Source organism: Silurus meridionalis, chromosome 25 (genome assembly GCF_014805685.1).
Source record: "Silurus meridionalis isolate SWU-2019-XX chromosome 25, ASM1480568v1, whole genome shotgun sequence".
In the NCBI taxonomy this organism is placed as follows: domain Eukaryota; kingdom Metazoa; phylum Chordata; class Actinopteri; order Siluriformes; family Siluridae; genus Silurus; species Silurus meridionalis.
The window spans coordinates 9340001-9352392 of record NC_060908.1 but is presented as its reverse complement, the minus strand read 5'-3'; the positions used below and the strand labels follow the sequence as shown (position 1 = coordinate 9352392).

The 12392-nt window shown below is 36.6% G+C and overlaps 1 protein-coding gene across 3 annotated transcripts in view; it reads left to right on the top strand.

Annotated features, from left to right (window-relative positions):
• The first annotated feature begins 480 nt into the window (after positions 1-480).
• Positions 481-12392, top strand: part of fkbp15a (FKBP prolyl isomerase family member 15a) — a 17643-nt gene continuing 5731 nt past the window's right edge. The window contains exons 1-21 of one of the 3 annotated variants that reach the window (XM_046838728.1): positions 481-658; positions 3035-3141; positions 3229-3307; positions 3444-3513; positions 3641-3715; positions 3811-3909; positions 5847-5996; positions 6880-6948; positions 7056-7196; positions 7334-7431; positions 7771-7819; positions 8170-8277; positions 8424-8520; positions 8626-8699; positions 9256-9319; positions 10483-10586; positions 10765-10863; positions 10953-11041; positions 11217-11313; positions 11720-11891; positions 12297-12392. The exon at positions 12297-12392 is cut by the window's right edge and continues 41 nt beyond it. In XM_046838728.1, the coding sequence (XP_046694684.1) occupies positions 552-658; positions 3035-3141; positions 3229-3307; positions 3444-3513; positions 3641-3715; positions 3811-3909; positions 5847-5996; positions 6880-6948; positions 7056-7196; positions 7334-7431; positions 7771-7819; positions 8170-8277; positions 8424-8520; positions 8626-8699; positions 9256-9319; positions 10483-10586; positions 10765-10863; positions 10953-11041; positions 11217-11313; positions 11720-11891; positions 12297-12392 (2044 nt within the window). In that variant the 5' untranslated portion in view covers positions 481-551. The remainder of the gene's footprint in view (positions 659-3034; positions 3142-3228; positions 3308-3443; positions 3514-3640; positions 3716-3810; positions 3910-5846; positions 5997-6879; positions 6949-7055; positions 7197-7333; positions 7432-7770; positions 7820-8169; positions 8278-8423; positions 8521-8625; positions 8700-9255; positions 9320-10482; positions 10587-10764; positions 10864-10952; positions 11042-11216; positions 11314-11719; positions 11892-12296) is intronic. The other 2 variants (XM_046838729.1, XM_046838727.1) reach the window with 2 other exon arrangements.

Sequence of the window (12392 nt, the reverse complement as noted above, 5' to 3'; positions counted from 1 at the left end):
AACATTCAGTAGTAAACAGATGCACTAGAAATGCCCAAACTTCTGTCATATATAAAATGGAAAAAAGAGGGAAAAATGCCATTGAGACAGATCTTCATTTCTAATTAAATATTAATAAAACATTTAAGCTGCAAAAAGTATCAAGTGAAATTAAAAGTAGAGAATACGAATGAGTTTGACTCGTTTTATTTAACGTGTATGCATACTTCAGGGTGCAGGTACAGCATCATTTATTACACTAAATCGATGCAATGGCACAGGACAAGAGGAAAATGTGTACTTGTTTGAAAGAATGCAATATTTGTTGTCATCATGAAACAACACATTCTTCAGCTTCTCAAAATATGGCGGCGAGAACATTTACTTTCGGCCCACATCCCTCAACCAAGTTTGGCTTTTGGCCCTTCAAGGAAAAAGGACGCCTCTGACTTAATTGAATAATTGGCCGGTATTAGTTGGCGCGCGAGACTGGCTACCTGATCCTGATCACGTGACGTCATCGAACACCTTCACCGTCGAAAGCGGCAGTTTCTTTGCGCGCGGTCTTTCTCATGCTTTGTGGTGTTTTTATGATCCGCGTCTCTCTGCTGAGGATGAAAGAAATTAAAGCTCTTTATCCTGATTATCATAACGGAGAGTTTCTGGCTCCTAAAACCGGGTAAGAGTGTTTCACAGCAACAGACATTGTTGCAGGACCCTGAGGCTCTTCCAGCTCCTGAATTCAGGGGAACGCTGCTCTTCAGGATGAGCTGAATCCATAACTTATGACGTAAAACTGTTTTACTTTGATTCTTATTATTCATGTTGCGATTTAATCTCGGTCTAAATAAAGACTTGAGAATGTATCAGAAATAATAAAAAATGTGAGCTTGGAGCTGGTAAATGACGTCATAAGATTTTGATTATATTCAGTTGAGTTATATTTGTACAATGTTTTAACAAACGGCATCGTGCCACAGCAGCTTTATAGGCTGTAAAGTTGAAATGCACAACTTTGGTGCCTATAATTTTGTTCTTTATGTTTGTCTTTAATGAATAATCCAGTGGTGAATAGCAAGGAAAAGATTTCTGAGCTGGAATGCAGAAACCTTGAGAAGAATCAGACTAGAAAAGGAACCTATTAGGATTTAGGACACAGCACACTGATGGTGAATTGTATTTTCTACAGACAAATCACGTTTTACCCAATACCAAACATTAATTACTTTTAGAAGAGGCTGATGTGAATAAAGAAATACGTCACTTGATCCTAAATGGTGTTTTTTATGATTTATATTAAATATTCAGAGTTTTTTTTTTATTAAATATCTTTTATTGATGACTTGTTCATTTTTACATTTACCCAGTGCCATTCCTATATTACACACATTGTCATCTGAGAGCCGGCTGGAATTAGTCCTAGCTTAATCTTTACCTAAAGAGTGTGATGCCGTGGTGCTTTAGTCATTTATTTGGTCCAGCTCTCTCATCTTCTCATCCGTACTCAAACACATTAGCTTACAAAGATTCTGAACTGTCATGTTAACACTACAATCAGTGCCAATATGAGATTTTCCTGTAATGCAAAAATCCTTATGTTTGCTTCATATTTCTTATGTATGCTTAAGTCATTGTTTTTGTCATGTTTCCAAATTTGCAACAGAATTACAAATATCAAGTATTTCATCCATATATAACCATTCATGATTTGTTTCACTTTGGAGTGTTTTAATGGTTCTCTTCATCTGAATTTGATTAAATATTTAGACTTGATAAACTTTTTTGCACTTTTAATAGTTGCATGATTTAGTCATGTTTAGATATGCCACATTAACTTTCCCATTCATGAAGAAAATAATGCACATCATAGTTTAGGTTAAATTGGTTAATTTAAAGGATTGTGTTTTCAAATTGCACATCGTATGTGTGATCAAGGGTCTTTCAGAAAATGTACAAGAAAGCAGGAAAGCCTGTAATAGCCCTAACACAGAGATCTAATGTGATTGATAGAGCATACCTCAAGTCGCAAGACTTTTGCTGTAATTCCTCCCACATGCTAGTTGTTACAGGGTAGGACTGGGTGTGTCACTAGCTGCAGTCAACACTGAGGAATAACAGATGAGACTAAAAGGAAGAGAAAAGCTTTCCATCGTCTTAAGCATACTTCCCTGCTGGGTAGAAACTAAAACCTGCCGCTCATGTCTGCTATGTGGGACACTGACTATCTGTGGAGAGAAGTGCAGGGGTCAGTATACCTAAACGCCGATCAGTATAAACCAGACATGGAAATCTTCCTGGGGAATTAATCTGAAGGATGTAATGTAGGAATATCGGCTGCTTTTTAGGAGTACAGAACAGGTGCTGTGCTCTCTGCTGTAATGTAGGTTTGCTTGTTGAGTGCTCTTCTGTTACCCTTGTAGTTAATCATTCTAAGAAGATGCTTAGTGTTATTTTGATGCTATTTTTTTTTCACTAATTGGTTATAGTTAAAAATAGTTGAAATGGATGTTTGTTTAATCTGATCTCTATGTTCTGCGTCTGTTCACTTGTGTGCGATTGACACGTTTAATTTTTTTTTTTTTGCACTGATAAATGAACAGAAACCTAATATATATTGTTTTATTATTTGAGTTCTTCAGTTTTTGTTTGTATAAGTTAACTTTTTCCCCTTTTTCAGCGGGACAAATCTGTGGCTTTGTGCATCTGAGCATAGATCTCAAACAATATAAATTTTAGTGTATATTCAATGAGTAAGTTCAAACTTAATAAAAATGTAGAAATAAAGATGTTCTCACATTTGTGTGTTGCCCAGTTACATGGCATTAGGACTATTAATCACTAGTGAATAGTGTTTATATTTTTCCTGGTTGTTGGACATCTGTCCAACAGGCAACTACGAATTAGAAAAAATGCCCACATATGAAATGTGGTAATTTGTGCACCCTGTTAAAAACTGCACCCTGTTCTTTTCCCAAGGTATATATTTGCTGGAAAATATATTGTGTGTGTGTGTGTGTGTGTGTGTGTGTGTGTGTGTGTGTGTGTGTGTTCATAGGGCAAAGCTGGCCTCTCTCTTTGGTCTCTGCCAAGCTGAACCTGAAGGCAATGAGTCTTTCAAGTTCACTGCTCCAAAGCAACCCAAAAAACTTCCATCTGGTCTTGGTACACACAATTGCACATTTCACAATGATTTGTCAAATAGGACTTGGCATTAGTGGAGCATCACAGATGTGGTTTTCACCATTTTAGGTTCTCCTTCTCAGAAACAAGTTCCCCCTCCATCAACTCCAGCTGTCTTGTTGGCAGTTGCTGTCCATGCCTTTCACTTGTAAGTACTAAAAGTGCCAATAAAAAGGTGGTTATAATTATGATGGTGTAATATGAAATAGCTGGATTATTTTTAATTTGTTTGAAATAAAACTAAATTAATAGCTGAGGGATCTCTAATAAAGTGAGTTTTTTAGTGTGAACGGACAATACGTGAAGCATGGCAAGTTGGGTGCAGCAATCCTGGGAAACTATGTGAACAAAGAGGTAAGAGAACAATGGTCAAAGAATGAATAATCAAGTGAGAGAAATGCACAGTATGTGGTAAACGTGTGTGTATTTATTTATTTATTTATTTATTTTATTTATGACTTGGTCTCTTCTGTCTTCACAGTATAAGATCCTGCTTTATGGCAGTCAGCAGAAACAAATAGCTTCAGCACGAATTCACAATGGATTTATCCTCACGGCAAGCTGATCGTTGCCTGTTTATCCACTGCTTGTATTGAATATAGTAGCATCAGTGCTATGCATTTTTTTTGCTAACTTAATTTTTTGCCACAGATTCAGCCTGGACATTATGCTGCCTTTTATGATGATCAACAGCAGAGCTGGTCTCTGAAATTTGACTCTGAGGATGCTAGAATAGATTTCTTTAAAAAGGTATACACAACTTTAAGAATAATATATGTATTTCTTATGAGTCATTGGATAATTTAATTGGAGTCTAAAATCTTGGAGATTAAAATTTTATTTGAATGTCTTAGAATGAAGTCATCCTTTATTATAGCAGAGCTGATGCATAAAAGTGGAGGAAGGTGCACACAGGTGAACTATATTCTATGTAAGGAGATTGCAGAAGAAGAGGAGGAGAGTGAGGACTGAAAGAGGAAGACTGTAGTGTGAGATTCAGGAAAGAGGTCAGACAGGAGCTCGGTAGTGGTGTAGAGGTATTGGATGATTGGGCAACTACTGCAGAAGTGATAAGGGAGACAGCTAGGAAGGTACTTGGTGTGACACCTGGAAATAAAAAGGAATACAGAGACGTGGTGTTGGAATGAGGAAGTGCAGGAGAGCATAAGGAGAAAGAGGTTAGGGCGAAACAGAATTGGGAGATAAGAATAGTAGGCAGGAGTACAAGGAGATGCGGCAGCAGGTAAAGAGGGATGTGGCAAAAGCCAAGGAAAAGGCATATTAGGAGCTGTGAAAAGGTTTTATGCCGATCGGACAGGCAGAGGGACCGAGCTGTGAAGGATGTGCTGCAAGTTAGAGCAATAAAGGATGCAGATGGAAATGTTGACTAGTGGGGAGTGTGTTGTGAAGATAGAGGGAGTATTTTGAGCAGCTAGAGAGAAAAAAAGAGAGAGAAGGGCGGGATGGCAGTGGAGTGGTGTGGTTGCAGGGTGAGGAGGTAGTGAAGGTTACCTGGGGTCAACAGTGAAATGTAATTGAGTGTGTTAGAGAAGAGAAGAAAGTTTGGTGGAGAGGATCGAGAATAGTGGCAGGAGTGATTTGTGATGAAAGGGTATCTGTTTGAGTGAATGGGAAGCTTTATAGGACTGTGGTGAGACCTGTCATGTTGTATGGTTTAGAGACAGTTGCATTAAATAAAAGACCGGAGGTGGAGCTGGAGGTAGCATAGCTGATGTTGAGATTTTGATGAGGATGGACAGGATTTGAAATTAGTTTATTAGAGGACAGCACATGCAGGACGTTTTGGGGACAAAGTGAGAGAGGCCCGATTGAGATGGTTTGGACATGTGCAGAGGAGGGACATGGGGTATATCACTAGGAGAAGGCTGAGGATGAAGCCACCAGGAAGGAGGAAAAGAGGAAAGCCAAAAAGGAGGTTAATAGATGTGGTAAGGGAAGACATGCAGGTAGTTGATTTGAAAGAGGCAGATGTAGAGGACAGAGTAGTATGGAGACTGATAATCCTCTGTGGCAACCCCCAAATGGGAGCAGCTGGAAAAAGTTATTATAGCAGAGCATGGTTGAACTTTTTTTATCGGGAAGACTTGGATCTATTTCCTTTAATAGCACAGCTTTACTAGTACAGTTCCAATGAAACATAAATGAATGGTTTATATCAGTTTAGTTGTTTTAATATACTATTGTTTATATATTGGAGCTTGTTAAAGGGGACTTAATTGCTGGATAATCCATGTAATTTAAGGTTAAAATACATATGAAAAGAACTTTGTTGTTATTTAAACTTGGATATGATTAAGAAAATCATGTATTGTGAAGTTTTGTGTATGGAGATGGTTTATGTAATCTTAATTGTTGCCAACCTGATGAGGTAAAAACAGAATAACAATTTTCTCGTATCAGAAAAAATTATGTTTCGAGGTTGGTAACCTGCTGCATAACACCGTTTTTAAATGTAGGATATGAATAATTGTGGAAGAAGTCATATGCAGATGCTTCTTCATTGTTGTGTTTTTTAAAGCTCCATTAAGGGGGGTATTTGGATGCAAGTCAAGAGGTGGTGTTTATCCCATATGTGATTGTGGTGGTGTGGTAGAAAAAAACTGCTTCCCAATTAACCTCAATTTCTATCAATAACCTCAGGTTTATATGCATAATCTGTTTGTCAGGTGTGTGTAGCCAGGTGGAACAGTCAGACCTGCTGGGATACTTTTCTGACTCAGGACTTGGTCCATGGAGAGGGAGCGACCATTAGCATGGGGGACACTGTGGAGGTGGCCTTGTCTAGCTGCCTGCTTCAGAATCATACTATGGAACAGGTGTGGTTATGTTTACAAATGTGTTTTGGATTGCCAGGGTTTTTGCATGCTTATTAAAATACTTTTGAGCTGTTTTAAAATAAAAGTATTATAAATAATGTAAATCAGATGGTGTATAAAATGCTTAAAATTCAAATGAGTATATATGTTCTTATTACTAGAGCAGTGTGTTCTGATTTTTGTAATCATAAAAAAAATTTGTGTGGTGATTAAGGATATACAGTGGGGCAAAAAGTATTTAGTCAGCCACTAATTTCACTTAAAAATATGACAGAGGCCTGTAGTTTTCATCATAGGTACACTTTAACTATGAGAGACAAATCACATTGTCTGATTTTTAAAGAATTTCTTTGCAAATTATGGTGGAAAATAAGTATTTGGTCAATAACAAAAGTTCATCTCTATACTTAATATACCCTTTGTTGGCAATGACGGAGAGAAAACGTTTTCTGTAAGTCTCCACAAGGTTTTTACACACTGTTGCTGGTAGTTTGGCCCATTGTAATTAGAAATGGATTTTGTTTTTTTAAGTATCTTTCTGCAACATTTATAGAAGGAGTGCCTCTAGTGGCAGTGTTTTGTAACGTAGCTGAATTTCAGGTCTTGTTTTAATTTGTTCACTGAAATCTTTATTTCATTGATTGTGGTATAAGAAATGAAATGGCCCAGGATGTGAAAGTTTTGTTAAATAGAAAACAAAATACATATATTCTACATAATAAAATTCAAAATGCAGTCCAAGCAGCAGTCCAAGTCATGTTTTACCATGATTTCATGCATTTTTGCTGAAATGATGCACAGTCAGTTGCTTCTCTGCAGTTTGTCCTGTTCCCCAAGCCCCCTAGAGGTTTGTTATAGCAGGAGACATGACTTTATTTTTCAGTTATTTGATTCCAAATTCTGCAAAGATAAGCTTCAGCGAGTGAGCCTGGACTCTGACACACCCCTCATGGTAAGACTTTATTTTGCTGTGTAAACGCTCATGTCTACACATTTGACTTGATGAACTAAACATGGGCCAGATCTGCTAAAATGGGTCTGTTCATTGCTCTTATGTAGGGATGGGAAAAGGGGATGTTGGGGATGCAGAAAGGAGGTCGACGTCTTATAATAGTTTCCCCCAGCATGGGTTATGAGTCAAATGGAGGTCCAAGCTGTGCAACACATTTCAGCACTCTATTTGCTGTGGAGGTTCTTCAGGTAGGTTGTTTGTTTTCTTTATTGCACTGAATTAGAGATCCACATTTTGATGTAAGGATTACTGACATGTGCTTAATATTAGGTAGTAAATATTAAGTGCCATTTTCTTTTTCTTTGCTGTTTGATGCATCATTTAGGTTAATGGCTCCAAGAAAGCAGACAGCTCTGCTGCAGGATCCTCAGACAGCAACAAGTCACTAGTCACTGCTCTAGCTTTGTGCTGCTCTAACCAAGGGTTTGTCCAAGACACGTCAAAGATGCATAGAAATGTTGTTCTTGCATACCACTGTCCAAAAACTATCTAGCAAGCTACATAGCTAGCATTAGCAAGTAACTTGTTAAATACACATTTGGTAATTATTCTTTATTATTTTGATGTGTAGCTCAACTGAACAAGTATAGCACAATGTCTGCTATCTCCCTATTAGCTAATGCCATTTTTGCAGCACCACACAAATTCAACTGAAGTTAATAGGATGCAGTGTAGCAAAACTATAAATTTACACATCTCATGCACAAGATTATTTTTCTGGCTAAATGCAGTTGGATGACTTCATGAATGTTAATTCTTTAGAGATCAAGCACCATGGGCTAAGTGCAGAACTCCAAATAAGCTTCCAAAGGTGAGCCACATTAAAAAAAAAACACCATGCCTGTATTATTTCTTGATTCCGTTATTCAATCTTGATGTATAAAACGCACAAAGACTTATAAAACTTTATAAAATTTTGCATTGTATTCATATTTGAACATGAAGCTTCACCCCAAACCATTGATGAAAGCTGAACAAAATATAAACACTAATTAAATAAATGACATAAATATAGATTTAGAATATTACAATGATTAAAAGCCTTGCATAGTTGCTCAGTGCGCTCAAGTATTTTGGAAAATTGTTTGCTTTTATAGATATTAAATAATGAGTTTAACAAAGATTTTGAAGTTTGCGTGCGTGTGTATGTAAAAACTGCAGCTTCCAGAAGCAGACAAAGTGAAGGTAATCTCCCGCATGGCTAAAATAGGTCAGCCCACTGTGCCTTTCCTGAAAGTAGCAGCTCCACACACTGACTATGCCATAGAGGTAGGGGGAATGTATGGACACACATGGTATTAGAATATATTATTATTTTTACTGGACAATTTTCAAATTGCTATATCATATTGCAATTTAAATGTCAAATGTAGCCCATGATTTGACATGTCAGTAAGTTTAATGTCTCTGTATAGGAAAGCAGTGTGTGTGTGTCAGTGTGTGGTTTGTCAGCTCAAGCTGCTGCTTCATCTCCACTGCCTGTAGAAACCGCTTCTTCATTATCATCCACTGGTAAATGTATTGTTTGTCAATGCTACTTAACTGTAATTGAACTTACCAACTTTTCTGTTAGTCACATGTGTTGTGCTTCATCTACTTTGTCCTCAAAACTTGCAGCTGTCCACCTCCCAGAGGCAGTGAATACACACACAGTTAAGGAGGTACATGTCTGCTCAGATCGAGCTTTCCAGGTGTGGTGTTGATCTACCATTATAAATAACATTTCTTTATGCTATACATCATTTTTAAATTTATTAGAAGTAAAGCTTAAACATTTAGCAGACTCCCTTATTCAGCGCGATGTAAAAAATTCAATTAAATACATTTTTATTGTATAGCGCTTTTAACAATGAACATTTAACAACTGTACACAGATATTGGGAAAAAAAATGTGCGTCTCTGTCAATGAATAAATCAACACTGGTTTGCTAGATTACAAAATTAAGATACAATCAGCCTACAACTCTGTTGAAAGGATTTTTTTTTTAAAAGTGCTAGTTTAAGAAGGAAGAGGTCTTTACCTATCGCAGACTAAATGATATATGTGATATATGTATTTATGTATGTATATGTAAATATAAGGTAAATAAGATTAGGCTAACAGTTATTAATCAAGTGATAGAAAACAGATGTATTTAATACAGTATGTCATGCTATGAGATATTGTCTATGGAAATTAGTTTTGATTAAATTAATTGTATTTGGTTGCATGATACTTTTTTTTTTTTTGTTCTTTTTAATAACCAGCCTCATTCATCACATTTGCAACCTTTCACGTTAACCTTTCCACCCCAGCACACGCCATACTCAAGTGAGTAAAATGTTTCCTTGTAAATGGGTTGTTTGTGTCATGATCAACTACAGTTTTCATAAATTTGCCTCCATACACGGTCCCAATGTGTTCGAAATGAAGCAATCAATATGTGGTAGTAGGTAGACAAAATAACATGGGTATCAACAATAAGGATTATTTTTTAAATATTTGGATGCAAATCCTTTGCAGGTTAATACCCGTCCGAAATTTGTAACTCATGCACATCAACAAATGTGCGACCTGCGTGATGTTTTGCCAGGCCTCTGCTGCAGCTGCCTTTACTTGATTTTTGTGGCTCTTTTGGCTTTCAATCATTTAAAAACTAATTTTTTTTGCCTTATGAAGCTGTCTTTTTGAGTCTTTATCCATCTATATTAGTGTGATCCAGCATAGCAGTCTTGCAGCAATTAACTAATTATGTGCAAAAATATCTTTATATATTTTAGAATTAATCATGCTACTTTTGTCAGCAGCATATAATAAACACCTCTGACCCATTGCCCTGGCTGTCATCCATTCCCATTTCGTTCCCTTCCTTTTCTCCTCCATACTCTTCACTTTCTATAATTCTGATACAAATTCATCTTGGTTTCATTTGTCCAAATCATATTTTTTAGTCAGTTTTTTTGATTGTTTGGTGTTTTTCTTTTCCTTTTTTCGTTTCTAACCAGGTAAGAATTCTGTGATCAGCTTCTGTGATCTTCCAGGCCAAATTGTTGAATTAGCCACTTCTAACGTCTTTGCTATCTCTCTGATGGGTTTTAATGATGTCCTGCTTACAGCAACATCTCTTTGGACCGCATAGAGAAAGTTCCCAAGATCAGCTAACAAATGCAAATTTAACACTGGAATCAACTACACACTCCTTAATTTATGAATTAACAAAAAAGCCACACTTGGCCATTACAGTGCTTATCAGCTAACAGTACAGTGCTTGTCAAGTTTGTACAACAGTGGCTCTAATTACTAAATGGCTAATGATGTATTTTTCTCACATCTTGATTGCTTAATTTGGATTCCTTTATTGTTGTGTACAGAAGTAAAATTGTCAGTTGTCACTGTCCAAATACTTATAAATTTGCCTTTGTATTCTTTTTCAAATATTGTTGCACTGCTGCACTAGTTATCTAAACATGATTATTTTGCACGTTTTTGTTTAGGTGACGTTGGCTCCTACATGATTAGTGAGTCACGGCAACATAATGCTGAAATCCGTTTAGCTGTAGCAAAAGTGATTGACAAAGTTGACTGCTTGGCTTCTAAGGTAAAGCACAGTTTACTTTGTTTCTGGGTTTGGCATTTGTTCATAAATGCAGTAATGATTAGTGTGGAGTAAGATTTGATATTTGCAACAGCTGTTTTATGTGGGTGGAAAGAAGCTGTTTACTGTCTCAAATTCAAAACTAACTTTTAAAAAAATAAAGAGAAACATTCTTTTCCAGATGGATGAACTACAAAAGCAAGGCACATCCTCTTTTGCTTTGTCTGGTGGATCTCTGGAAACAGCCATGATCATGCATAACATACAGAGAATTATTCATGTGTGTTTTGCCTAATTGACTGTTCAGCAAATAATCAGTTTGTGGTACTGGGATTGTTTAACTGAACACTGTCTGTTTATGAGCTGCAGGAAAATGCCAGTCTGAAGAAGGAAGTTCTAGAGAGGGGCAATGGAGTGGAGGAACAGGACTATAAAATAGGAGCGCTCACTGAACAAAGGCAATTTGATTAAAATTATGACTTTAGTTTTTATCCATCTTCATTAAATCAGTGTCAAATCATTTGAATGATTAGATTATAAAATGTAAAGTTTACATGAAGTCGTACACAGGTTTAAATTTTTTCTCAGGAGCTTTTCACTTCGTGTCTGTGTTGTCATAAAACTGTGTGTTAGGTGTATGGAGGAAAGCAACTTGCTACTAGAACAGACGAATGACGTTCTTCAGAGCAGTGGTCATCATTCCAGGCTTATGAAAGCAGAACAGGAGAAGGTGTGTGTAGTTGCTCTTCAGTGCCAGTGGAGCGTTTTGCCAGTGTACTGTCAACTTATTACAATGTTTGTGCAGACCCTAGACCTGTCAAACCATACATAATAATCTCAAATCACAAGTTGAAGAAATAACTTTTGTTCAAACTAATTTCTAAGCCTCTGATTTGCTGTGTGTGATTGACTATTTAAATATTGAGGCACTTATTGAAAGAGCATATATTTGGAAAACACTTTCATAACTTCTTTAATTTTGGTATTTAATCACACATTTGGCCAAATTCTCACTTAAAATACACTATAAAGGCAATTGAGTTTTTTTTTTTTTTTTTTTTTTTGCTGTGTTTTAAAGAAAAACTAGACATTAAAAATGGATAAAACTTTTGACCAGTTTTTCTTCTCCTTTTCAGATGCGTTTGGTTAAAGAGTTGGACGTGTCCTCATCTTGTGTGTGTAAGCTGCAGCAGGAGGTCAATAGTCTTCAGCAGAAGGTGACTGAGGTGCAGACTGACCTCAGTGCTGTCCTACAGGAAAGTCAGAGCCGCTGTACTCTGATCAGTTGTCTGGAGTCTAAAGTGGAAGGTTCGGTCATTTGGCTCTTGGTTGTTTATTAATTAATTATTAAGTTTTTAATTTTGTTAGATGTTTTTGGTTCAGTTTAATTAATCACAAGACAATATTGCATTAAGGTTAAACAGTGAGGGTAATATCTCAGGATAGTTTTTAATAGTGTATGTATATGGACATGTGACTTGTTCAAATGTCCGTACTGATATGATTATATTCAATAGTCCTCACTATCATGCAGTTATTAAAAATGTTTAACTTGAAAAACATCTGCGCTTGTAATGGACCACTTTTTGATCGGCATTATCTGTTGCCAGAATTATTTGCTGTGTGTGTCTTTGTAGTGGCCAATGGTATAAACTACCATACATAAAATTTTCCAGTAGTGAGTAAGAAATTATATGTTTAAAAATTGTACAGAGTTGAAGAGGGAGATTGTTCAGTCTCGACAGCAGTGGAGAGAAGAAAAACAAAAGTGCAGAAAAATGAAATGGACAATGACAAACACAGAGGAGG